The sequence below is a fragment of the Anser anser genome (genome assembly GCF_964211835.1).
Source record: "Anser anser genome assembly, chromosome: 10".
NCBI classification, from domain to species: domain Eukaryota; kingdom Metazoa; phylum Chordata; class Aves; order Anseriformes; family Anatidae; genus Anser; species Anser anser.
Window position 1 is genome coordinate 925672 of NC_139730.1, and position 27309 is coordinate 952980.

The 27309-nt window shown below is 56.7% G+C and overlaps 1 protein-coding gene across 1 annotated transcript in view; it reads right to left on the reverse strand.

Moving 5' to 3' along the window:
* ADAMTS7 (ADAM metallopeptidase with thrombospondin type 1 motif 7) overlaps positions 1-27309 on the reverse strand; it is a 49675-nt gene that overhangs the window by 12608 nt on the left and 9758 nt on the right. Inside the window, exons 5-19 of the mRNA XM_083850330.1 lie at positions 26962-27045; positions 26006-26130; positions 24741-24890; positions 23514-23657; positions 19773-19917; positions 19518-19610; positions 18682-18827; positions 15965-16134; positions 15508-15641; positions 13696-13816; positions 12625-12869; positions 9475-9616; positions 6560-6686; positions 6215-6428; positions 1354-3153 (exon numbers count right to left, since the gene is read on the reverse strand). Coding sequence (XP_083706456.1) covers positions 1354-3153; positions 6215-6428; positions 6560-6686; positions 9475-9616; positions 12625-12869; positions 13696-13816; positions 15508-15641; positions 15965-16134; positions 18682-18827; positions 19518-19610; positions 19773-19917; positions 23514-23657; positions 24741-24890; positions 26006-26130; positions 26962-27045 — 3840 coding nt within the window. The remainder of the gene's footprint in view (positions 1-1353; positions 3154-6214; positions 6429-6559; positions 6687-9474; positions 9617-12624; positions 12870-13695; positions 13817-15507; positions 15642-15964; positions 16135-18681; positions 18828-19517; positions 19611-19772; positions 19918-23513; positions 23658-24740; positions 24891-26005; positions 26131-26961; positions 27046-27309) is intronic.

Genomic DNA, 27309 nt, shown 5'->3' on the forward strand with positions numbered 1-27309 from the left:
GGTGAGGCACGGCCGGGGGATGAAGGAGCTCCGCCAGAGCCTGCGCCTCGCCCTGCCTGGGCTAAAACCCCGCTGCGAGAGGCGGGCAGCCCCGTCTGGGGGCTGAAGGAGGAAAACCTTCTCCTGCAGAGCTGTGTAGGTGCTTCTAGTCTGAGATGTCCTTTCCTTGGGGTGGTGGCTGTAGGTTTTTTCATTGCTGGATCTCCATTAGCTAGCACTAACAGCTCCAGTGGTTTGCTGTTCTTACAGCGAGCCATTTCACACCCTTTGTGCCTGCCTGCCTTCCCCATGCGCTGCCTGTCCTCTGCTTCCTGACTGCTCCAAGCTCGAGTGAATTTTCCTCTCCGGCTCATTCCCTCTTGACAGGCAGTGCCGTCATCTCCTCTTTTGGATTCGCCCCTCACTTTCTAGACTGCTCTGAATTATTTTGTAGCAGCCTTTCCGTCCCAAAAGCCTGCGCGGGGCTTTCAGAACAGACTGGCTTAGTGAGACCGGCGTAACCCCGTGCCAGGCCCTGCCCCGGTGCCAAAACCGAGAGCAGGGCTCCCTCCAACGCTGCCGACATCCCGCCGGCTCCGTGGGGAGCACTCGGAGATGCTCGGTGCCCTTTCACAAAGCCCACATGTGTGACTGTATTTTACTGACACCAACTATTGTCCTCCCTCCAACTGGCTCCTTTGTGCAACCTTCTTAAAAGAGTTCCCCGGTGCTCGGCCTCCAGCGGTTTGTGGCACAGAAGGCTTCTTATTTTTGTGCTTTCTGATAAAAGCCCATTACCACGGGTTGCAGAAGCCATTTGTCTGTCACTGCAAGTGCAGCCACGGGACAGCTATGCAGTAAAGCGATAGCCGATAATTACAGATAATCCCCCATTCACTACGTTAAGCACAGCCCCTTCCCCGCGGTACTTTGCAGCCTTAATGCGCCTTAGCCTTGACATTTAAACTTCTGTCATTTTGTGGCGTATTTTAAACCACTCTCGCCTATAAAATGACGGCAGTTTGCTCCTGGGCCAGACTCTGCTCTCGCCACGTGCCCAGCCACGGAGCAGGGGCTCGGTGCTCTCAGCTCCTCCTGAGCTGGCAGTGCCACTGCAGAGGGCGCGGAGCTGCCACGGCCGGTGCCCGGCAGAGTTCTGGCCGCGGAGAGGGCCACAGGCACCCGACTCACGCTGCCTTCACCCCATGGCACTCGGTGCTGTCAGCATTTGACCCAAACGCAAAAATGCCTGCGTTAGCCGCGTGCAGGGAGCGGTGCCCCACAGAGCACTCCTGGGGAAGGGACAGGTCTGCTACCTCCAGCCCAGCCCCGTTACACCTCTGGTGGGACACAACAATGGGGCACAGCGCCTACCTCGCTCCAGTTGCCGACCTCCCAGCTGGGCGTCGCAGTGGCTGTTTCAGCGGTGGATGGCGGCAGCAAAGCCTCGTCCTGCCCCCAGAGCCCCGGGGGGGTGGGAGCGGGCTGGGATCCCTCCTGCTCCCCGTCACCGTAAGCAGATGTCCTCGGGGCTGCCGATGGGGAGCGCTGCCCCGGAGCGGTGCTGCCGATCTGGGCCACGCTGGAGGTCTGGGGGGTGTTGGGGGGGGCTGGCTCCGGGTGGCGCAGCACCCACGTCTCCCCCAGCCTCCCCTCGGTCCACGCCGCCGGTGGGGGCTCAGGGGGCGATGTTCCTGCGGGAGGGCTGCGAGCTGGGGACGCCGGGGGGGCTGGCGCCAGGGCAGCTCTCTGGGTGAGGCCGCTGGAGGTGAGGCGGGTGGGCGACCCAGGCGTGGCGGGGGACACGGACACGGGTGCTGGCAGGGCGGTTGTGGCCACGAAGGGGGCCGAGGTGAAGGACGGGGGGGTGCGGTACCCCGCCTGCTGCCCTGCCTCCCACGGGGGGCTCCTCGTAGCACCTGCAGGATGGGGGCTTGCAACCGGACCAGCGCCTTCAGCGTGCCTGCCCACCTCCTGCTGCGGTCTGCGGGCGGTGGGGAAGGTCGGACCTGTCCCCTCTGCCACGCTGCGTGTCCCCTCTTCTGTTGCGTGCATGTGCGCAGTCCCCTCTGGTGCCGGTACTTCTGCCGGCTCTTCCTGCTCTTCGGTCTTGGAGGCAGCACCGTTATCATCACTGGTGATGACAAAACCCATTTCCCCTGAGTTTTCCCGGCCCTTCCCAGCGCTGGCAGTGTTGTCAGGAGCCGCCGTGCTTGCACGGCCTCTGTTCCCAGGCTCTCCCACGCGCTGCGGGCTGCGGGACGTGCTGTCTGCACCGGCACTGCCCCTGTCAACAGGCAGCGGCGCGGAGGGAGCAGCCGGAGCCCAGGGGGCGAGGCCGCGGGCTGCAGCATCCCACGCGGGAACGGTGCCTGCCAGCACGGCACCTGCGGGCTGATCGGGGAGCGGGGTACCCAGGCTGCTGGGAGAGCCACGACCTGCCGCAGGCTGGGTGGGCAGCAGCTCCTCGGAGCGGGGCACGAGCACTTCTCCCTCCCCATCACTTGTGGGAGCAGCTGTGGCCGCGCTGGGAGCGGTTGTGCTGGTTCCCCTGTGCTCAGGGGCCGTGCCAAGGAGGTCATTGACGACCAAACCCCCCGACTCTGCCTCCCCTTCGCTGTGCCCAGGAGCAGAAACCTTTGCTTCGCTTTGCTTCACCAGCTCGTCCCCATTCGCTCCTCCTCCTGGCTCCCCGCCGTGCAGGACATCTGCGGGCAGCTCAGGAGGCTCCTCCACATCGTTGCTGCTCAGCTCGGGCTTAGGGCCCTCGCTTGTGGTTTCTTTCTCAGCGAAGGGGTAATACGACAGATCCTCATGGAAGTTGATAAAATTATAATCGTAGTAAAAATCATCAACGAAGACGTTTCCTTTTCTGGATGAGAAGTCCTCCTCAGTTATGATATTGACGTCGTTGGACTCTGGGATGTTTGGAATTAGGGGGTTGAATTCAGTGATGTGGTTATTGCCGATGTAATCTATCTCATTAAACATTTCTCTGCTGGAAGAGCCACTGCCAGACCAGTCGGCGTTGGCGTTGTCTAATTTCATCTGGCACTGTGGCAAGGAGCAAATAGTTTCCGAGCTGGGTCTTTGTTCGGGGTCACAAGTCGCTTGGGTATTATTGCTGCAGTACACAGGGCGCCTTTGTGTCCCGTTGCCACATGTTGCTGAGCACTAGGGAAGGAAGAGAAACGAACATTTCAGAGGGGAGAGCACGGGAGACGTAGGACGCCAGGCGGAAGCGTCGGTCTGGGCAGCGGGCGAGGGGCTTCCCGTGGCTCTGCCTCTGCCAGCACCCCCCCGGGTCCCCGGGCTGTGCAGGCCCCGGCGTGGCGCGGGGCAGCCGGCGTGCCTGCCGAGCTCCGGGGCCGCCTCCCCCTTCAGGACCGCCTCGGCAGGGGCACGTACTGCAGGGCGTTTTGCTCAGGGTGATCCCCGGCCTGCACTGCAGCCAGAAGTGATTTTCCCGGGAGATGAGCATTGTAAAGGGCTTTGGATAAGATGATCTAATCGGTCTTCTCCAAGTGACCTATCTCCATGAATCGCATCTCTTCTTCTGGAAGAGAACGTTTTAAAGAAGGAGATAATAACAGGGGTGTTGTCCTAGCAAGCAAAGGAAAAAAGCGAGGATCAATGAGTGGCTTTGTGGCAGACACCCTCTCCTCCACCATAACGGTCTCTTTGAGGTTGCTCCGTACAGAAGAAAACCACAAACTGCAGTGAGGGACGGCAATGTTTTCTGCAAGATAAGTAAACCGTGGCGCTACGAACACCACACGTGGGTTGCAGAAGCCACGGGCTGCTGCAGTTTGCCGTGGCAGCTGCGCAGAGCATTAGTCACGTACAGCAACACGCTCGCACAGCCCGGCCGGCAAGAATAAATAATCACCAAGTCAAACAAACCCAGCAGAGGGGGGTTCTACAAAAATCGCTGTTCTCTGGATGAAAACGGATGGGCTGGGGCAGGGCTTTGGTGCACGGCCAGCAGCGCTGGAAGGTAAGAGTGCAAGGCGGGCAGACAGAGCCCTTGGGGTGTCTGCAGCGCCTCTACGCTGGGCTGGCCTGGAGATGTGGTCCTCAGATAATCCAGACTCATGTCCTTTGAGCCTTTCTTGGGTTTGCTCAGTCCTTGCAAGGGCCCAGTGCCTGGATGGGACCTGCAGCTGCCCCTCTGCGGGACGTGCCCCCCGCTGCGGGACACGTGCCCCCAGGCGGGGGCTGTCCCCAGGCTGCCCAGCGAGGTGCTGCCCCCGTGCCAGCTGCAATCTCCTGGCTCCGAGTCTCCTGGGAAATGACGAGGAGCGGAAGCGCCCCCCAGAAATGTGTCTGGCACCAGGCAGGGTTCAGAACATCACGGCCGGGCATTCCCACCCACCACACAACGCCACTGAAATCCAACATCTCCATTGATCCGCCTCTGCAGCGAGGTGCCGGCAAGCGGCCTCGCCCCACCGGGACGGTGCTGCCGGAGCAGGGGGAAGCTCAGAGCTCAGCTTCCACCACGCAGCCAGAATTTCTTAGCAAATGGCTCCAGCTCCATCCAGGAGATAAGCTCCAGGTAGCACGGCTCTCACGGGAGGAGGAGGAGGGTTATTTGCCAAGCCTCGGTTATCAGGAGAGCCCCCAAGGCACAGATAAGAAACTGCTGCCGTTAAAAGCTTCACAGGAGGAAGGAGCAGCGCTGGTGGGGGGAGCTCAGCACCACGCACGGGACTGCAGGAGGCATCGCCGCAGGAGGCATCGCTGCAGGAGGCATTGCTGCAGGAGGCATCGCTGTGCCAAGCTGCACAGCGGGACGTGCCTCTGTGAGCAGGAGGCAGATGCTCCGCGGGCAGACCCTCGTGTGTTAGCAGCCAACAACCTGTGTCCGAGAGCATCGCAGCTTCTCCAGGGAGCCCATAAAGCTGGCTGAGCGTTGCTGCGGGGTCTTTCTGAAGGCACCACCTCCCGGACCCACCGAGGTGCTTAACCACCCAGGCTCAGCAGACTTGCAAATCCCCCCTTCAGCTCCGGTGGGCTCCCCGTGAGACACACGTGCTGCCCTGCCTGAGGGTCTGCAAGTACACAACAGCAAAGGACCCCTCCTATTGTCGCTGGGTCGATGGACCACGTTTCCGGAAAGCTTCTCAGCCCCTCAAATTTCTCCCCTTATTGGTGGTGGTGGCAATGGAGAAGAAAGAGGACTCTCACTTTAAGTGAAGGAAGAACAGAAAAGTCACAGACATCTTAAAATCTCAGGCGCGCTTTTCATGGTTTCGCAGACGTGGAGATGGCAAAGCCGAAGAGGAGCACTGTGACAGCCCGCGCTGGCTCCATGCGGAGCACGGACCCCGGGGCAACTTGGGATTCAGGGGTTTTCCTTTAAACTATTGCAGCCTTCTTTCTCAACTGTGCAATTGTGGCTTTTGTGGGCCTCTAGAAAAATATTTCCAACTAGCTCTCATTTAGCCTTCGAATTTTCTGTTCACATTTTTATTCTCTTTGTTTCTTAGCAACGAGCTCTGCTCCCAGGCTCTGATTTGTCTCCTGGTACTTTTCTTCACGCTGAACACTTTCTGAAACCACTGCTCAAATTAGGAGTTACGACTCTTCGGTTAAAAACCTCGGCCACAAAAATGCAAAAATAAAAAAGGCTACACAGGGTCTCCACCGAACGTGGCATTTCGTACATCTCTCTCTCTCCCTTAAGCACACTGCTGGAGGACTCCCTGAGGACAAGCCCCACGCCTGGCAGCGGCAGCAAGGCAGCGCAACCCCGTGCCAGCTCGTGCGGGTGCAGAGCAGACGCCCACCCGCCGCCACGCACGTGCACAGCACAGCTAGACCCGGGCTGGCCCGCAGCACCTTGCCTCTGCAAGCAGGAAATAGTCGTAAGGTTCCTGCCAGAACAAAGGGGAAAGACTTGCGGGGCTGGAAAACACATTGACGGCTTTAACGCGTCCTGTTTCTGCCCTCTCTGCATCGAGCACGGAGCATGGCCTTGCCTGATTGAGAAAGCAGCAAAACTCAGAGAGGAAGAGAAAATGGTAAAAATACCGGTGCTCGTTCCTTACCGAGACCTCTCTGAGCCACGAAATTCCTTTCTGTGCGAGCAGGTACTATAATGCAAGCCCCAGATTCCCTTCAGTAGCCAGGAGAGCTCTTGCCTGCTCCGGGCTGAGGACATCTTGGTGGCACCTCGTCCCCGCTCTGGCCACCTTTGCAGGGAACCGCGACCACCGCAGCTCTGTCTCACCTCTGACCAGTTCCCCATGGCCCACTGAGAGGGACAGGGGACATCCCGGTGGCAGGGAGCGGTGGACTCTGGCTTGGAGAGGTGCTGGCAGTCCGCTTGCTGCAAGGCCCTCTGCTCGTCCAGCCCCACGCTCTGGATGCAGAGCACCGTCCTCTTCATCAGCCCCGACGTCCCGCACGTGGCCGAGCACTTTTGCCACTCGCCGACCCACCACCTGGGGGAAGATGAGCGGAGAAAACGTGTGTGCTGCAGCCAGCACCTGCCCTGTGCCATCCCCAGGCCCCTGCCGGGGTGGTTCGGGCATCGAAGTTGTGCTGAGAAGGAGCAGAGGAGAAAAGAGCAGACCTGGCGGGGCAGGGCTCCTCGTTGCACGTCCTTTGCTGGTCGTCGGGCCGGGTCAGCGCGTCGCAGTAGCGCTCCTCCACAATGCCGGCCAGCTTTTCCACGCAGTGCACGATCTGCCTCTGCACCCCTGGGGACACAGACAAGGCTTGGCTCTACACGCGACCCCAAGCAGATCACTGAGCGTCCTGTCAGCAAGCAGCAGGACGCCTCGCCGTAACCCTCAGGTACCAAAACCAGAAGAAAGAACCTGAAACCTTCACCGAAACCGAAACTGAAACCTGAGAGCCCACCTCTGCTGAGCTCTGGTGCCACTGCACGTGCCCCTCGCATGCTGCCAATGGCTCCAACACTCCCATCGTACCCAGGTGGCAAAAGAAGAGCTGGACACCCGAAATGTGGTACGATCCCTCTGTGGTTAGAGCTGGGGAATGGAACTGTGCTGGAAAACGACCCTGCGCACCCAGCTCCACAGGTGGGGACAGCCTGGGCTGGGGTGTAACTGCCGCTGGTGCAGCCCAGGCAGTGGCCCCGGGGTGCCAGTAGCGGGTGACAGCCGAAGCGCCCCCCTGGGGTGCCCAGCATGAGGTAAACCACGGATCCCGCCCCGGGATGGAGGCCAGGGCTGCTCAAGCAGAAAGCTAGGAACAGAACGCAGAAAGATTTGGCAAATCTTGTACTCCCTTAAAAAAAAAAAAGGTGTCAGATCCTACCTGCTCTTTCAGGGCTTAGGGCTGTCAGGAAATACCTAAGAAATGCCAAGAATTTCCACGGGTCTTCCCCACTCCTCCTCCTGGTCTCTTTACCAACAAGCGCTTCTCAGGGACAAGAGAGGCTAAAAGCACACACACGCACCCTCCTGCCGCTTCCCACTGCCCAATTTCCGCAGCAATCCCAGCCTGGTCCTGGTGGCTGAGCCCTTTGCAGCCCCGGACACGCAGCGGGGCATCTCTGGGCAAGTTAGGCTGGGACAACGGCTGAGCGAAGAGCTCCTGAGTAAAACCTGTCATCGTGGGCGCTGGGCGTTGGGGGCTGCCAAAACCAGGTGCAGGAGCGTGCCTGGGGACGGCCGCTGCGCGTGTGTGCACGTGCCTGCGTGTGCACGCTCACACCCGGCCGCTCAGGGGGGGCTTTCCGACGAGAAGCGCACTGGCAGCAGCACAGCTCCTTTTGGCAGCCTCCTGCCCTGCTGCAGCTCGTGGATAAATCACCCCGAAGCCTCCTGCCCCCGTTGTGCAGCACTCAGGGGTGACATTTTTCAGGATGACCTCACTTCCAACACACTGCCTCGCTGTCGGCTTTTGTCCTGCTTTTTGCAACACATACTTGACCCGTGACTCGGGAGAGCTGTAAATAACGCCGGCCAGCTGAGCGCAGACGGGCCCGGAGCTGCTGAGCTCTGCTGGGGAGAGCGCCCGGGCGCTGCGGCCCTGGAGCTCCGAGGTTTCTGAGCACGAAGCTGGCAGAGATGGGGCCCCTGTGCCCAGCTCTCCCAAATCCCAAATATCTCAGCTCTGGGAACAACCGCGGGGTGACCAGTCTCGCTGGCCAGCTCGTGCCTGATGTGCTCCTTCATTTCCCTTCTGTTCTGGAAGCTGTCAACCCAACGATGCGATGGAAAGTTGGTTTTAAATAAAAGCAAGAGAGCTTGCTTCCCGTCCTGTTTGACTGCACGTGCCGCAGGGCAGTGTCATGGGCACCCACGCAAATCCACAGCAGAGAGCTCATAGCAAGAATAGGTAAAATGCTCAGCAAAGTCATGCAGCACCACATCCCTCCTGCTTCACGGCAGGAATCAACCCACACCTACCAGGAGCAGGCAGGAAACATCTCCTGGCCTTCCGTGCTGCCTAAAAGGGACAGGTGTCAGTGAACTCCCTTTGCTTTTCACACAAAGGGATCCTTCTTTTTTCCCTTTAACTTTTACCCGGAGCCAATGCATGGCTGCTCTCAAGGAAGCACTCTCTGCCCCCAGCCTCACCCCATGCCACGTGCAGGATCTGCTCCCTGCCCGTGGGTGCCCGCAGCCGTGGTCTGAGCGCAGCCCAGCGCCATGCTCAGCCCTGCTCTGCTGCTGGGGAACGTTCAGCTGGAGAGAAAGCCAAAAAGCCGGGAGAGAGAGAGAGAAAGAGAGAGAGATCTGATCCTTCTGACGTCTGTTTATGGAGTAAAGTGAAAACACTCGCTGCTGTCAGCTCCGCGGAGTGCTGTGAGACCGAACGGCCACACATGCTCACACACACATCCCTCGAAAGCTTCCCATCCCTTGGAGCCCAGGGCGCTCGGGACACAGTGAAGAGGAGGGGAAGACAGGACATGGTGCCCACACAGGACCATGATGTTCTGCCCCCACCAAGCTCCTGAAACAATCTCCCCTCCCGCGGCCCGGCCAGGCTGCAGCCCGGCCATTTGACACTCTGGTTTCTCTAAAGCTTTTTGTCTCGATCAGCCTGATGGCCCAGGGACACCCGGTGTGGTAACAGGACACCAAACTGAGGAAAGCGCTGATAAAGCGCGGCCCCCGTGGCTGAGCATGGCAGGGGCCGCTAGGGAGTTACGACCTCAGCACATGCTGCCTTTTTTTGTCATCCTCCAGACCTACTGAAATCAAAGCCCCAGGAATTTCTAAGCCAAATGCCAGCAGTGCTCTGATATGGCTGCGATGGGGAGCGTGGCACGGAGGACGTGCAGCTCTTGCCACCAGCCGCCTCTCCGGTGCCTGCTATGGCGCACGGCGCAGCACAGGGACAGCACAAGTCCTGCTGCCTCCCTGCACCACAAAGTCCCATCAGCATTTACGTTGCCTAGAGTGAGAAAGAGACCGGGGACTAATGGAGGAGAAGTGACGTTTGATGGGCTGAGCCTTGCCTCCGGCCCGTTGCGTGCCCCGTGGTGCAGGGACGCTCTGCTGGACTCACCGGTGCCGCACGTGGCGGTGCACGTGGTCCAGGAGCCAAAGCGCCAGAGGAACTCGGCCTGCTCGATCTCGTTCTCGCTGTCAGCCGGCCGCTGGATGGTGTACTGGTAGCGCACGCCAGGGTTGGTCTCCTGGAACAGCAGCTGTGGGGAGACGGCAGGTGGTGAGAGACGTGGTCAGCGCAGGGCAGCCGGGATGGCCATGGCAGAGGTTTCCAGGAGATAACAACCCACCCAGCACGGCCATACAGATGTCACTCTCTACCCAGCTCCGTACCAGAGCAGCATTTGTCCTCCCTCTCTCCCTGTCGGCCAGGGACGGTGCTGGTCTGGCTGCTGTACCCCAGCAGCAGCACCCGACCCTGTCGGAAAACGCACTCAACAAGTGCTCAAAGCAGTGTGAGAGCAGAAGTGCCCCAGCTGGCCCTGCTGAGAGCGCTGGGCTCGTGGAAACATCAGGTAATAACAAAAAATAGCAGCAAGAGCACTGAGAGCTTCCAGGAGTTGGGCTTTACGTCTGCTCTGCCAAAGAGCCTGGCAGGATTTCCTTGTTAATCCCCCCCCGGTCCCGCTGCCAAATGCAGCTCAATCCGAGGAGCTCCTCAAGGTTCAGCACGGCTGGGTCCTTCCCCGCGAAGGGCCCCGATGTCCCTGCCCCAGGCAGCGCCGGGTGAGGACGCTCTGTGTGTGCCACCACGCTCAGCAAGGAGCCCCCCGGCAGCAAACACCCGCGCAGTGGCTGGCTGGCAACACGCGCTGGAAGGAATGCCATTAGGTTCTCCCCGCTTGAAATGTGGCTCTTGCTGCTCTCAAAACGAGCGCGGCAGCTCCTATGGCTAACGTCACCCCTGCCCAAAGCGCCCCCAGCACCAGTCAGCGCTCACAAAAGGCTGTGAGTTTAAATGTGTTTTTTTTAGCCTAAGCGCTCCCATTATTGCCAAAGCTTTGTTGTTCTTGGAGCTTTTGCAGGAGCAAAGGCGTCTTTCCAAAACCTCTTCATGAATATTGAAACATTTTTGTCAAAAGGTTTTAATTAGGTTATGAAGCCCAGAAAGCATCCCAGCAATTTGCTGGTGCTGAGCACGCCAGTGTCCTTATTAGCAGGGGAAAGCAAGGCTTGGAGGCAGAGGAGCTGAGGATCCCTCTCATGCTGAACCTCTGCAAAAACACAAACCCGAGCCTTTGGCTGGCTCGGGCTGCTCGGCGAGCTGGGGTTGCAGGGACACAGCTCCCTGCCCACCCCATCTCTGCACCAAGCAGGGCACCGAGGCCGGGAATGCACACACAAAAGAAATCAGACCTGGGCTCCGCAAAGCCCCAAGCCCCAGGCTCCCAGCAGACCCGATCCTCCTCCCTGCCCAGCCCCGTGAGCCCGGACTGCAGCGCATGGCGGGAACCCCCCCGTTTCCTCCTGCTGCTGTGCTGATGAAGGCAGCACACCCAAGGAGAGACGTTCTCTTTCTTCATTTCTCAGGGGGTGGTTAAAAGGGAAAAAACAAGGTTAAACCACAATCATGAAGCGCACCTCTGGGGCGCAAGCATTACTCATCCCTATATCCTGCGGGGCGTGATTTCGAGGAGGCATCTTCACATTCCGCGGTGCACAACCCTTCAGGACACTGCTCGGATTTTAACTGTGCCGGTCAAAACTGAGCCGGCTTTGCACCAACCGAAACTTCAGCCTGACAGCAGCTGGACCACAGTCAGGGGGACAGTTCCCACTGGTTGCTCCAGAGGAAAACTTGGCCTCTGGGGACAGGGACGTCAGCTCTTGAAAGCTTTGCATGACCTGGCGGACCCCTCACCACTGACCCAGCCCAGAGCACTTCGCTGGGGCAAGGATCTGTGCACAAACACACGTCAGCAGCGAGCAGCTTCCCAGAGAGCTGCCCAGCAGCAACGGCCCCGGATCCTCAGGTCCCGCGCTGCCTTTCAGCCGTCCTCGGCGCGGGGCGTTACAACCTGCGCACAGCTGGGCAAAGCTCAGTTAAATGTAAGGCTATGCCGAAAAGCAATCCCTTGGGCAACGCTTTTCTATGGAGACAAGGTGAAAATTAACGGAGTGGGATCGGTTAGCAAAACCAGGCAATTTTAAGCTAAGAGCCAGAGCTGCCACTGCTGCAGCCGAGGAGGGGTGCGGTGCCTGGCGAGGCTGCTCTTATTAAAAGCGTCCCCAGGACACATCAGGTGAATTGGGGACGTGGATCCACGGGGAGCAGCCCCTGGGGACCAGCAGATGCTCTCCTCCCCGGCCCTTCCACCATGCTGGAAACATGCTTGTGCAACACGATTTGTTTTGAATGTGTTGCTTTTTTTAGGACTACGTGTGTAACCATAACCTCTCCTGTCTGGCCATACGCAGCATTGCCCCACGACGGGCTCGCCTCCTCAGGGCCGCGGGGGTGTCAGGGCTTACTTTAGGGGAGTTGGAATTCCCATGTGGAAAAATGAGTAAAACTTGAAAATTCTTGTTGTTTCGGAGGCTTTCAAATGATCCTCTTGGATTTTTACTTTCTGCCCCCAGCAGTGTTGCGAGCCAGCAGAGCCTGACCGGCAACAACCACAAAGGCACCACCCGGGCTTTGGACCTGCCTGAGCACCCCCAAGGAGCGTGAACCCTCGCCCAGACCCCGGGCAGTGCCGGGGGCCCGATGCCGGCAGGGACATGGCACTGCCAAGGGGCGATGCTGTGACCCAGCTCCCTGGTGCCTCCACCACCGCTGGAGCCCACTTGGACCCACAGGCTGCTCCGGCCCTGCCAGAAACACCACGGGCTCTTCCCTTGCTCTTGATAAGATATGGAAAAAGCCTCCGGAAACCAGCTATTTCTTTTCATACTCTCTCTCCTGTGTAAATATTTTGAGGAATGCTGCAAGCTGGATGAGGCTCAGCTGGAAGCAGTGCGGACCCGACCCACCCCGAGCTCAGAAACGCACTCCCTGGGCCAGCAGCGTGTGTTCGGCTGCTGGTGGCATCGGCTCCTGGGGAAACGCGCTGGGGAGGGGACACGGCCCCTTCCCGGAGGTGGCCCCGAAGTGCCGTGAGAGACCCCTTCACCGCAGCCCCGCGCAGGAAGGCTGCAGAGCCCCCGGCTCTGCCCCCGCATCCTCCCCAGCTGCAGGCCCTGACTGCAGGCAGAGCCCAGCCCGTACCTGGATCCACACGGGCTCCACAGTGGGCCCCGGAGACGTGAGGTTCTCCCAGTTGCCTGTCCTCTCATAGGTGAAGGTGGTGCCTGCCACCCTGTAATCCCCGTTCCACTGGATGGTCCAGCCGCCGTTCAGGAAATACTTCTCTGGGTCCTCACTGCGCAGTGCCAGAAAATTGCCGGCTTCTGCGACTTCTTCGATGCGGATCTCTCGGGCTCCAACGGGGATAATCCCAATATCAACGTAACCTGGGGATGCAACCAAACATTTGCCCCGGGGGAATCAAGAACACGACCTGCTCCCTGGGGTAGGTAGCTAAGTGCCCCTTGGGACAGGGTGCTGGTGTCTCTCGGAGACATCAGAGAAAGACGTCTCCTACCTGAGTGCTGGCAAGGGCTTTACCACACCTTGATCATGTCCTTGTCAACCCACAAAATCATCTTAAGCCTTTCCAAACGAGCTTTAGGGTGCAGAGATTTGTTCTGAGGTCATTAAATACAAATAGCAGTAAGGAAATATTTTTCTTCTGAGGGGCAAGAAGTGGAAAGGCAACTCCCCTCCTCCCTGTGCTACTGCTTGGACCTTATCTCATCCAAATCAACAAGCCTGGGTTAAGGAAACACTGCAAATGAGCAGCGTGAGGGAGCCTGGCTCTTGGTGCCGGTCTCGAGCTGAACACACAGAAACGAAGTCCCGTGTCCCTTGGGTTCCTGCAGCCTGGGGCACTGACGGTGCTTGCGGAGCCATCCCTCCTCCCGGGGTGCTGCCTCCCTGCAGCGCTGAGGTTTTGTTTGCAAACCGCCCCCTCCCCGCGCACTGCTGATCAAGGGAAAAATGAGCTCCGCAGACCTGGGGGGTTGTTTTAAGGAAACCATTTAAAACAACAACGCATTTTTCTGCTCTCTGGTGGTTGGGAGCTGTGTGTTTGCCCTAAGCCCGCTCTGCTCACCCCACCGCTTTCCACCAAAACATTTGGTCCCTGGGGAGGCTGCGGCTGCCGAAAGCTCGGCGCATGCTGCTTGTCTTTATCCCTTAGGGGTGTCCCGCTCTGGGGACAGCGCCGAGCACCCTTACCCAGCCCCTCGCTGTCCTCGAACATCTTCTTGACGGTGTGGCAGGTGGAGCCGTCCCCGTGGCAGACGCCGCACCGGTCCTCCACCGCGTTGGAGTCGATCTCGTAGTCACAGCCCACGTTCTGCAACACAGCCCCATCAGCGCTGGCCCCGCGCCCGCGCCCACCCAGGAATTCGCTGGAATTGGCACCAGCAGCCAAATGTGGGGAAACACCCGCGATTATGAGGACCAGCCTCAGCAGAGAGACGGCAGGAAAAAAGGAACACAGATTGCAGAGTGGAGCGAGCTGGAGTCCTTTTGCAAGATGGGTGGCACACCCAGGGTGGCCGCAATGCGGGTTTCTTACTCTAGTGTTTGCCTGCAGCCCCCTATCCCGTTCATCCAGCTCTGAGAAGCCAGAGGCACATCTCGTCACCTTCCCCTGCCCTGCTCTGCAGCCCTGAGTCCCCAGAGCCCGTCGGCACGTGCTAAGAGCTGTGCCTAGCTGGGCCAGCCTCCTGATCCTTGGCCTTGCCAATCCTGTTTCAAAACGCTTCCCAAAAACCTTTCCTACGTTCTGCTGGAGCTCTCCACACCTCGGACCTAGGCAGCTGCCAAATTGCTCGATCAAATGGAGCCTCCGTCTGACTCCGCACAATAAAAACTGCAGCCAATTCCCCAAGGGCCCTGCTGGGCCCCGTGCCACCGAGAAGCCTTTAGTCTGAGCTCCATGAGGATGTGTCCAGGGAGCCAGTTGCACACACGTGCTGGAAGGAACACTATTTTAGCTACTGCAGTGCTCTGTACTGCGCCAGGTTTAATTCTGGTGTTGAAGCCAGCAGCAGGCCTGCAGTCAGTGACAACCGTACGTGTGCAGTCAGCTCCGAGTGAGTGTGCCGTCAGCTGAGGAGAGCTGCTGGATCCCACTCTTTCGTATGTGCCAAGTAAAAACCATGACCTCTGAGCTCTCCCCCGAGCCCGCGCCTGTGCATCTGTGCGCTGCAGCCTTTGAAGTAACTTATAGACTGTTAAAGGAGGAAACGTGACCTTCTCTGAGTCTCCTGCTGTGCAGAGCAATTGCCATCAGCCTCTGCCTGGTGCCACTGGCAGCGCAGCCAGGAAGAGGAGGAAGTTTCCACGAATGGTTTTTATGTAACAGGCTGAAACTTGCTTACTGATTATTTTCCCTGCTGCTCTTTGCGCCGTCCATTGCATGACAGCCCTCAACAGCACCCAGAATTCCACGGAAGTGACAAGGAGGTGAGGACTTGCCTTCTCCTCCTTGCAGCTCTCTCTGAGCCTTGTCCTGTCCCTCCCGAGCAGGGGATGCCCTCCCCAGCCGGCAGCCAGGCAGCTCTGCCACATGCTGCGGCTCGTACGGAGCTTCCAAGAAAGAACAACAACAGCCCGGGAGGAAGAACAAACCCCAGCGCTGGGAGAGGCTGCTGGGGCTGGGGAAGCCACCTCCATTGCTGCCGGCTGTGGGTCAGGGCAGTGTCTGCCAGTGTCTGCCCTTTCTATCTCCCCTGCCTCATTTTCAAGTGAACTGTACTTTGTGGATTTCCTTGCTTTTGTGGCTCTATTTCCCTGAAGGCAGCAAAGAGGCTTTTTTATATTTGGTATATTTGGTATTTATAAAAATACCACCGCACCAAAAACCTTGTGAATATCGAGAGCTCACCCTCGTTTCTGTACAGAAAAACGGTAACAAAACAGGTCAGGGAACATCTGCGTGGGGACAGCGGGCAGAGCCCCGACCACCAGCCCTTCCTCAGCTCCTGGTGCACGGGGGTGCTGCTGGCGCCCCCCGGCCCACCGCGGTGTGGGACGTACCTTGCAGATGCCGTTGATGCACATGTCCCGGCTGGCGTTCATTTCGTAGCACGGAGTCCCATCGATGACAGCGTCCCGCAGCTTTTCTGCGAAGTATTCGTCCTCTGGACGGCAGTGCAGCTCGCAGGGGTTAACTGGGGAGCCGAACAGACAGAAACTGAACCCGAGGAGCCGGGGTCTGCACGCCTTCGTCCGCCTGCTTTCTGCAGCAGCGCTGCCCTGGGCTCACACGGACAGGCGCCACCTTCTCTCCATGTAACCATCTCCGACAACACAAATTAATCCTGCAAACCCAGCCATAATTCAAAATACGGCATAAATACACTGCAAGACCGGTGGAAAAGGAAGGCAAATCTTTTACAGGCAGCTCCAGCAAGATCAAGCCATTGCAAGAATCTGTCTAAGGCTCTCCGCTAGGGCTTCGGGAGAAGCCTGGCAGCAGGCTGTGCGCACTCACTGTTGTTGGGCACCGGCGTCCATTTGTAGAGCTTCCCCTTGTAGAGCATGGGGTTGAACTGGCTGCACTGGACCTGGCGGAAGGACGGCTTGTCGGGGGGACACGGCCTGATGTTGCAGATCCGGAACCTCTTCCGTTCTCCCAGGCAGTACCTGCCCCCGTACTTCGGCCTGTTCGCGGGAGGGAAAAGCAGAAATAAACACCCAGTGCACACGAGGGGCAACTCCCTTACAATAACAGAAATCCCTAACGTAGAGAGGACATTTTTAAATGCGCAGAAAGCATCGCCCATGCCTTTGTTCTCCTGGTCCCTCCTGGGCAGAGGACACTGATGCTCTGCACAAAGTCTGTGGTCACTGCGGCAGAGATAGGGGTGCACCACACAACAGAGATGCGGCGGTAGCAGATCCCTGTGCTCTGGAGGGTAACAGAGAATTCCAAGCCCAGCTGACTTTGCTCCGGCTGCTCTTTGTTTTCTGTTTCTGTTCCCTTGGACGAGGGAAGGTGCCTGATTCACTCGGGGGTTGCTTCTGAGCAGGTTGGCTTTCTTGCTGTCAGCAGTTAGCACAGTACTGCAGCGGCCAGGCTGCGGCGTTGCAGGAGAGGGGTTGGATTTGTTGGTACCACGGCACCTATTTGCCTCACGGAAGGATCAACCAGACCAAAAAAGGGACGTGCGAAGCAGTCATTTTTGCGAGTCCCCTGGGAAGATACTGGAGGTTCACAGCTACTTTTTGCGTCTTGTCCCTCCTGACAATCCTTCCTGCATGTTGCAGATATAGACAATTTTATAGGCCTGGTTTACGAAGCTATAAAACCAGTTAGTAAAGAGAGGCGTAACCAGTAGTGTTCATGGCCAAATCCCTCCTCCTCCTGCTGCCGGGCACTGTGACACCCTGGGGACCAAGTGCTGCACCCGCTCCGCTCGCCACAGCCCCGACTGGTTGTGACTTTGCCGGTGATCCAAGCAGGGCTGGCAGGGCCGGATGGCCAGCAGGAGGGAGCTCCCGACCAAGTGGCGCGTGGCCACGGCTCCAGGCCCCCTGACAAAGCGCCCCTGGCCCACCCCCTTTGCTTTCCGTGCTGGACGACCTCAGAAGTGTTTCTGCACTGCAACACAGCCCGGCAAGAACCGCAGGGCTGACAAACGGGTCCAGCATGAACACATGGCCAGAACGGAGAAATCTCAGAATACATCTATGGAGAGGAAACACGTTTCTTCAGGCTTTAGATTTTTCATGCTTATAATTCCTAAATGACAGAAACAGCCAGAAACACGAGGCTATAAATTCTCACTTACTTTCAAGGACACTTCAGAAAGTAGTTTTAAAAATATATCATTCTTTCCAACAGTGAGAGGGCCTTACGAGGCAGTAATAGGCTTTTCTTAGACGCCAACAGACTCTCAAAATGCTGCCACCAGTTTTTGATGCTTGCCTTTTCACAAGCTTGGTTTGGTGACCGCAATTTCAGTGGCCCACATCCCCATGACCTTATGAAAATTACTTTTTCCCCAGTCAGTTAAGACTGGGCACCCTTTGCTGAATGGAGTAAAATTAATTATTATTTTACAGTTGTTTACATACCCTTCCCTAAGGAAATGCCTGCGGCAGGAAGGACTACCCAATGCACACATTTGTTCACTTCATCCAAAAGGCAAAGCTGAAGATTTACCTACAGTGGCCAAAGCAAACAACTGCCCAGGGAAATTCTGCTGCTTTTACAGTGTTTGCTCTCCTACATGCCTGCAGCTGTGTTTAAAACACTCCATAAACTACAATTGCACTTTTGTCACAAAACTCATGTCAAACACAAACCTAGCTCTTGACCTAGGACTGAGATTACGTAGTGATTCTTTAAACAGTTCGATAGCATGTGCTAAAAACAATGCACCCAAGGCAGAAGTTAGGCAGAAAGCACATCTGGGCTCATTAGAGAGATTCTTCGTTTTCAAACCTCCTTAAGCCATTGAAAACTGACTGCCACTGGAAAATTGCTCACAAAGCCCCTTTCTCTCCCTGTTCCAGGGCACGCTGACACCTGGGCGAGCCAGAGGCCTTTGTGCAAATTCAATACAATAGGGGCTGGGCGGGAGGGAGACATCTGGGGAGCAGCTGGGTCAGCGCGGCGGTCGCGGCATGGACAATGCTGCTCCTGGGCCGGCCCTTGGGCTGGAGCCGGCTGCTGCCCTGCCAGCCAGGGAGCAGGGAGCGTCCCCAGCGCTGCAGCTCACGCAGCACGCTCAGAAATCATTCACGGGGAGAAAAGGGCTGATAAGCAGCAGTGGGAGTTTTCAAAATGATGGTGAATCACGATGAGAGAACGCCTGGTTTTCTTTTCTGCCATTAAAAGACACCAGATACGTTTTACATCTACAGGCATCGAGTCTTTGCTCTTTGTTGGAATCGCATTCCAGCACGCTCTGTGTGCACAGCGCAGGAGCTGCTGCATGTGAGAGCAGACGGAGCCAGCTCTGCCCCTCCAGAGGCTCCTGCCACCCAGACGGCCGGATAGCCCCGTGAAATGAATCGCCTGGGGTGTTTCAGAAGCACTTTGTTCAGCAGGATAACCACATCCTGGCACCACTCCCCTGCTGTGCAGTGCAGACCTGGGTAGGACCAGGCCAGGCAGGTGACAGTCCCAGCTTTACGTGGCCTCTTGGGCCTCCTCTCCTGCCTGGAGGAGCCAAGCGACCCCGGGAGCCCGCGCTCACTTACGTGGGGTTGCTGCACTGCCTCTCGGCGCTCTGCACGCCCGCGCCGCAGCTCCGTGAGCAGGCAGCCCACGAGCTCCAGGGCCCCCAGCTGCCGTCGATGGCATCGGGACGGTAACCCACTGGCACGCACTCGCCGTTGAAGCACCACTGCAAAGGGACAGTCCAGAAGAAGAGAACCCAGGTAAATGATGCGCCGTTGGTCCTTGAGTTAGAGAGCCCTACCGTGGGGGAGCACTGAAGCCCAGCACCCTGTGCAAACCCATGCTTCGCTCACTCCAGGGTGCCTGGATGTCAGCCAAGATCTGCCAGAGCCAAGTTCCCCTCTGTGCTATGGGAAATTCAGGGATGTCAGGCTGGCTGAAGAGTCCAGCGAGGCAACAGACCCCCAGCGCTGACCCTTAACTTGCTGAGCAGAGGCACGTGCAGGTATTTTTATAACTTCACAGCACTATGCTACCTTGGTCAAGAAGCCCCTGTAGTGGCCGGCGATGGCAGAGCAGGGCCTCTGGGTACCCACCACGTCCCTGCAGGCTGCCAGCCCCTCCACTGGGCAATGGCAGCTTTGGCCAGGTCCCAGAGCAGCACCTGCACCAGCAGTGCCTGCGAGAGCTGGACAAGGCTTGTGCTCCCATGCAAACTGCACGGTTACGTTGTTAAGGACCCCTCTGCTTCACCCTCCCTGGCAGTATTTTTGCTAGAGTGAGGGCAGAGAGGCGAGCCCCTCCCCATGCGCCGCAGTCTGCAAAACTCCAGGTTTTACACTTCTCTGGCAAAGAGCCTCCCCTGCACGCAGGACAAGGAGGCTCTCCAGCTCCGGACAGGAGTGTTCCCAGTTACCTTGTTCTCCCCACATGCTGTGCCATCAACGGCAGCGTCCAGCTTGGAATGGCACGTGGTCCCCACCGTGCACCACAGCGTGTTGCAGACGCTCTGCAGAAAACACATTGGCGCAGGACGCGGTTACTGCACAGCCTAACTCGCCGGTACAGATTTAACTCACAGGGACGGGGTCGCCCCGTGCAAAGCCCCCGCCACCAAAACCCCCTCGGAGCTGCACGAGTTCGTGCGACATTGGGAGAGACCACAGCTTACGTCCATGTCGTCACAGAAGGTGGAGTAGGCACCGTACTGCAGGCGACACTGATGGCCCACGTCGTAGAGGACGCCCGGGGGCACCAGGGGGAAGTCCAGCACCTCGCGGGCAGGGGGGTCATCCAGGCACAGCCCCCAGCCCCGGCTGAAAGAGAGACGTCAGGGCAGCGTCACTGCCTGCCCGCTGCAGGCGGGCCCTGGGCACCGCTCCGGCAGCTGCTGGCAGAGGAACCAAACATCTCGTTAGAGTCTCTTCCTAACATCCTGACGTTCATTTCCTAGCTGATACGACCGTGGCTCTCCAGTAAATCCCGGGCCTGCTCCAGCACGTGGATCTGTACGTGCACTTTCTGAGTTGCGCACGCCGGTGTCTGCACCCACGGCACCAAGGATTGTTATCAGGAAGCCGAGGTGCAAAGGCAGCGCCAGCTTCTCTGGGCAGCTCTTGGGAAGGTGCCTTGCACACTTCCCCTCCCTGATTTCCTCACCCTTCACCTGCAAGACCAACGTCCCAACCGCACTGAATGCTGTTTGTGGATCCAGCAGCACTAGAAAATACACCAGGCTTGGGCCAGGCACTGCGCTTGCCTCAAAATCCAGCCAGCCTCCCTCCCCACTCCCTCTTGCCAGTCCTGAGACACCCACTGACCCCCCAGCACGTCCTGGTGCTCCCCACTGGACAGCTTTGCCTGGGAATAATTCCCTGCTCCTTAGATTTGCAACCAGCTCATTAGCAAAGTCCTCAGCCGGGGGCCTGGGCCTCAGTTTCACCACTCAAGGTGAAGGGTTTCGCTGAGCAAACATTGCACTGCAGAGAAGCAGATGCTGTCCTCGCGTTCGTACACCAGGCTGGCTCCCGAAACGTCCCTACGGATGCTCTGGCTCTAGTGTCAATGCCCTGGTAATAAAAATAAAGTGGATTGTCAGCAGCAAAACTCACTCACCCTCATATCTGCCGCTACGAACAGTGCTCGGCCTGTGCTGGACAGTATGTTTTTAGAAAAGAGATATTAAAACGGAGCCCGGAGCGCTGCCAAGGCGGCTTGTGGCCCCCTGCCAGGCTGCCTGGGAGCCTGAGTGGCTGCTCCTGGCCGGCTCGCTCTGCTGCGAGTGCTTTTGCTATGATACTTCCCAAACACGCAAGGAATTGTCACTAGTTTAGCTTACAGTGTTGATTTAAACAAACTTGTTTCCAGCAACCCAAAGTCTCCAGCGTGGGTTTCTGAGCAGATTAGATTACTTCAGCTTGTTGTGATTGGAAACAGGTCTAAATTAACGTGCAACAGGATTCCTTTCTAACCCGAGCCAGCAACACGGCCCAGCTCGGGAGCAGCAGGGAGCGGGGCTGGCAGGAGGTCGGGAGCCACAGCGAGCACCCGCTTTGTGGGGTGCAGGCAGGGCGACGCCCGGCGCAGCAGGCACCCGCTGCCCCTCTCCCCTCCTGCACCTGCGGGGTCCCCGCCAGGCACCTGCGAGCCCCTCGCTTGGCTGGGAACAGCCCAACACTGCCTCGGCTTGCAGGAGCGCTCTGCAGCCCCGGCGTGGGGAATGGTTTAGATTCATTGTTGACTTCCCAGAGGTATGAACAAAATCTATTTCTTCATTAAATATTTTACAATTATCCTACGGTGCCTTCAACTGGCCTCCACCTTTTGGCAAAAAGCTTTACTGAGCCAGCAACGATTGGCATGAGCTTAATCTGGCTTTGAAGGGATATACTGAAACCCACAGTCTGCAGTAAAAAATCACAGGGGTCTGCACTGCATCTGCCTCTTTCAGCCTGCTCCTTAATGAGCTAGATGATAGGATGGATGATGGGGTGATTAAATCCCCATATGCAAGTAGGCTGGGAGGATCCGCAAGTACATTCGCGAGCGGGATTAAAATTCCAAAAGCTCTTGGAGAACTCAAAGCAAGGCCCAAGAAGACAGGAGCGAATTCAATAAAAATAAAGGCAAGGGCTTAAACTTGGGAAGAATCAGCTGCGCAAACGGAGGAGCTGGGGTGGCTGGAGAGGAGCACTGCTGCAGGAAGGGCTGGGTGCTCGCAGCTGAGCAGGGGCAGCAGCGGGTGCTGCAGCCGAGCCAGGCCCGGGGACGGCGTGGGTCAGCCAGGAGGAGCCCATGGGAGGAGGCTGGACGAGGACCTTCAGCACGGCAAGAGGAGGTTGAAAAACTGCTTGTCTGGTCCAGGGGAGGAAAGACTGAAGGGAGACGTGACAGGCAGCTGCTGTGAGACAAAGGGAGCCTTCTCCATGCCGTTGCGTGCTCCCAGAGGGTCGCGGAGCCCCCTGCCCAACTCGCAGCAGCAGCAGCAGGGCCGTGCTGCCATCGAAGGCACAAACCAGTTTCCAGTGTGAACTGTTCAGCAGTGCTCACCCTCTTCTGTAAAACAATCACCGTCATCTGAGAGTGCTTTTTTTCCTAACGCGAGGTCTGTTCCAAGCACATCTAGCAACCCCAGGTCAGCAGGGTCTCATTTTTTGGCTCACTCCTTCCCGTTCTCCTGCCAACACTGTATTAAAACGAGCTCATGTCTGTGCTCGCAGCAGGCCTCTCCTTCGCCTCGGGGATGTCACAGACGCTGAGAGACGCCTGCTGAACTCTGCTCCACTCTTGAAGGAAGAGCTGCCCCTTCTGGGAGGGGAGCAAAGAGACCAAAACTCCACTGGACAAGCAGACAGATGGTCTGCTTCTTCCCTGCTGCAGCTAACGGCAACCCAAGGTTATTGCCAGCAGGAAATGCTTCATCCAAAAGCGAAGGTTAAAGACAAAGGGCCAAGAACTCTGTGGATGCAAGAAAGCCCCATTCCACTGACAGCCAAAACTCAACAATAATTCACCCTACCTCGGGCCCTTAGCTGGATTTAGAAATGGGAGCTCAGCACCAGGCAGCCTTCCTACCACGCAGCTTGCAGCCCCTTGTGAGCACACCAGCCACAGCCAGAGCCTTTCTGCCGCTGCTTCTGGCAGATGCTCTCGCTGCTTTCCAACCTTCCCGTGATGAGGAAGAAAAACGTCCCTCCAGTGCAAGACACTGGCTGACAAATGTAAAACTTGGGCCATGTCCCTAAGAATTTAATAACAACAGACTGCAAAAGCAGCCACGGGGCACTAAAAATAAACAAATGCAGGAAAGAATCTGGCCTGGTCTCATCTCCTCACATGGTGCCTGCTGCCTATAGGCAAACATCACACATTCACCCCAAGCACAGCCTTGCTCCTGGGATGAGCAGAAAGCAAGATCAGGCTCTTTGGGGTGCACTGAGTGCTACAAACCCCAAGTGCTATGGGAAACTGCTCCTTCTGCTCGGCGGCTTGGATGTGCAGACGTGCTTCCAGACGGCCACCCCTCTGCTAGGCTGGTGCGAGCGACCCATCGCTGACACGGGGGCACAGAGGAGCAGAGCCAGCACCAGAATTTTGCTGCTGGGGCAACCATGCTTTGGGAATCCTGACTGCTAAGTCAGCGAAGAAAAGTGCTCTGGCTTTATTTGCTCAAGCAACAATCACTGTGCCGCTGCACAAACGCTTTGTTGCCTTTGCATTCGAATACTCACCCTTCCCAGCAAGGACCAAGGCAACCGAGCAAGTCAGAAATACCCCTGAGTGCCCCGGGGTTGACTTCTGAGACCAGAAAGTCTTTCGCAGACCCCAAAGCCCAACCCAGCCCCAACTCGTGGCAGCCAGCTCGGCCCCAAGTACAGACGCAAACGGAAGAGAAGAGGAAGCAAGGACTTACTCAAGGAATCGTGTGATGTACTCCCGGCTGCAGCGGGACCAGGTGAGTGGGGACGTGTCATACAGGAGCTGTGGAGACATGATGAAAGGTCTTTTCCCAACTGGCTCACAGTCATTGCTGCTTCCATCATGCTGAATCCCAAAACTGTGTAAGAGCACAGTCCCACAAAGGAGAGGTGAGCCGCATGCCCGCTACAACCACGCAGCTTCTCTGCTTTCCGAGACGCTACGCCGGACATTACAAACATTCACAGCTTCGTGGGCACTTGCTAACGAACAGCGAGTAGAGCACTTGGCTGTCTGGGAAATGGGACCAGGGACCCTCCCACAAGCTCTGTCCCATGTGGTAGGGGACAGGCTCCAGTGGGGTTGTTTCACCTTGCAATTAAGAGGATGCCAAGAGCATGCCCTGGATGAGCTGCCGTGGCCAGCAGCGCAAACAGGAGGCTGCTTGGTAAGGTGGGGAAACTTGGCCGCGCTCGGGGCTGCGCCCAGTCCCCGTATCCTGCGACACTGCGAGCAAGAGGAACAGCCCCAGGAGCTTGTGTCGCCTTGCACTGGAGTAAACCAGGGATATTTTTGCTGTTTTGAAGTGACAAAGCCAAGGGACTGTGCTTCATGCAGAGAGCATGCAAAGCAAGCGCTTAGCTGAATAGATCTATATTAAAACCAAAATTTAATATGATGTATAATTATTACATGGAACTTTTCCCAATGTACGTATTTTACACGAGACTTTTACTTTAGCTTTCCTACTGACAACTCAGCCAAGAAAAAAGTAATGAGAATATTAAACCAAGTCAGTTTAATTAAACTTACTGGTTACAGGCTTTTACTGTACAAAGATATCTGTTATGGACTACGATGTTCAAATGACCTTCCCAAGTTTAATTGAAATCAGGACAAGCCCAATTCTGTCACTGATGCTATACACATGGACTCTATTTTAAAACTTCGTAATGAGCAACCCTCTTCTCCACAACCTTTAGCATCAGCAACACAGGATAATTTACATGTGTAATTCATCTATGTTTTCTTGGACATGATTTTCATTGAACCTGGGGCAACCAAAAACTTAACTCTGGAATGACGTTCCCAGGGTAAATTCCCCTGGATTCAGGGAATTGCGCGGCAACATCCTTCCAACTTCTACTTGTCCCTTGTCAAGTCCTGACTAAACCATGCAGAGGACAGGGGTCAGAAAGGAGAAGAAGGAAAGCGGGGGTACCTGTGTCCTAGCTCATGGGCCACGGTGAAGGCCAGGGGCAGCCCCGTGTCCTCATTGATGTTGCAGCTCCTGTGGGGCTGGCACATCCCCGCCACGTGGGACAGACCCAGGGTCTCGCAGGGTCTGTTCATCGCTGCGCAGATGTCCTTCCTTGGGTGATTGGAAACAACAACACACACACAGCAAAGAGGGGTTGAAGACGGCAGGAACCAAAGGACGACACGAGACCGAGCGCGGGCAGGGCGCTACGTGCGCAGAGCCAGGCCAAGGCAGCCGCCTCGGAGCAAGCCCCCGCTGCCTCCCCGTCCCGGTCTAAGGGGACGTGTCTGAGCCCAGCAGATGCTGGCCAAACAGAAGCCGGAATGGAGACATCCAAACGTCTTTCTGCAGCAGAAAGATTTATGACCTTTCCTTTCCCCTTTACTCTCTCGGTATCCCCAGCTTATTAGAAAGACTGATTAATGTGAACTGCAAGCCAGGCTGGCTACGTTTATTCCATTGTATAAATAAAGCTGATGCTGGGAATAATTAAGCAATTACTACATTTCTTGGGGAAGTACATCCCGAGGGTGCTGTGGTCCAGGGCAGGGGACCTCCAGCCACCCAGGATGAACAGCTCCAACGAAGTGCACGGCCTTAAGTGCCTTATTTCTGCTACAAAGGAAATCTAAAGAAGACAGTTCTGTTGTGGGTTGTGAATCACTGCACAAACAACCACAATACTGCCAACATCCAAGCTGCTGCAGCCTGAAACCATCAAACTACATTTTGACTGCAAGGTACATAAACTTGGCCAGAGGCATGAATTCCACCCAGCTTCATGGGAGGTTAGGGGCCTGCTCTGAGGCTCCTTTGCAAATCCCTGCATTCATCTGCAAGGGAAAAAGGAGAGCTAATCCCTGTGTACATCTGCTGCAAGGATCCACCCACTCTGGTGCTTGCCAGTAGGGCTATGGTGAAAACCTGGATTGGAAACCCCAGCTTCTAGTCATCTGGGAGCTGTCTCCGGGTTTAAACCTGAGGTTTGAGACCAGTTCCTGCCATCAGGGTCAGGTCACCTTCAGGTTTCTTGTTATATGTTGTACTGTATGTGCAGGCTTCCAGACAGGGCTCAGGTACAGAGGGTGAGGTTTTACACAGGGTATCTCAGCTGCCACTGAGACGTGCCCCTGGCTGCCTGTGTCCCTCCTGCCTGCAGCCACTGGAGGAATTTCCAGCTGGCAGAGGAGCACCTAAAGCATAAAATTAGCCCACAGGCACAATACCTTGTGAGCAGGACTGCAACATCGTGATGTAAGGGATGGGAATCTCCTTTCACATTGATGCTCTTCTGCCACTTGCAAAAGCTTTTCAAGGTGTTGTCCGCATGGTGGGAGATTTTCAGATCCTCCTGTCAAAACAATTAAAAGTCTGCTGTCATACTGCTGACAGACCCGTTTGCTTTTCAGGGTGCAGTGGTAAGGGGTCTGATCTCTGACACATCAGAGCGAGATCAAGAGTAACTGCCATATAGAAGGAATAGCTTCGTATTTTATAAGATATAGCTTGGGTGGGAATACAGCCCTTTTCTACTTTCTTTTCCTCTGTGATTCAACTGAAACATTAAGTCATCCAATACCGGGGGTTAAGTAACACTGCAGGAAAATATTCCATCCCGGCTGATGTGCTTTAGAGAAGGATGCAGCTGGGCAGCCAGCCCGAGCGGCGTCAGGCTCCCTGAGAGCAGCCGCTGCAGCTGGGGAGCACAAACAACCGCCGACTCGCAGCCTCCCCCAGCGCTACCGGCGGGACGCTCCTCGGGGACGCAGCGAGCTCCAGCCGCTCCGCTGCTGCCCGGCCGCCTGGCCCCGGCCCCAGAGCTGTCTGGGGGCCACCGCTGCTCCAGGTTTGGAGGGATGCTGCTATGGGCAAACAGCACCAGTGGCATCGACTAATGTCCCACTGATCACAGGATGGGAGGGAAGATACTGTCGCAGAAGAATAAGTGGCTGAGTTAGAAATTATTATAAGAATTAGACTCCACAGCTCCTCTTACCATGCAAACATCCTAACTTTACCAGGGCTGCAGCCCTTGCAGAAGACAAGGAAGTAAGGCATGGGAATCTGCATTTATCCAGGCAAACAGCACAAGATTGACCTTACAGGCTTTCAAGGCCAGCTCTCTGTGTATCCCAGTCTGGCTGCCAGGATGGAAGTGTGAGTCACTTTGTTTTCTTTTTACCTCTTCGGTCTCCAGCAGGATGAGTCGCACTATGGCGATGTTGATAGGGTTCCCGATGCTGGCATGGTGGAACAGCCCTGCCACCTGGAAAACACAAAGGCCAAATATACAAAGCTCAGAAGAAAGACCTTGCCCTGGGACAGTTCTCCTGGTAAATAAATAAATACATCTGCAAGGCAACATGAGCTCCAAGGGAAGCTACTGAAGGTTGTTGACAACATCTCGGGTAATTCCCAAAAATAAAAGACAAGACCAGATGCAGACCTGGACTAAAGCAGTCATAGTGTGACGACATCCATTGGAAACTGCTGTAGTCTGTGTAGCACACTGAAACTCAACCAGAAATGC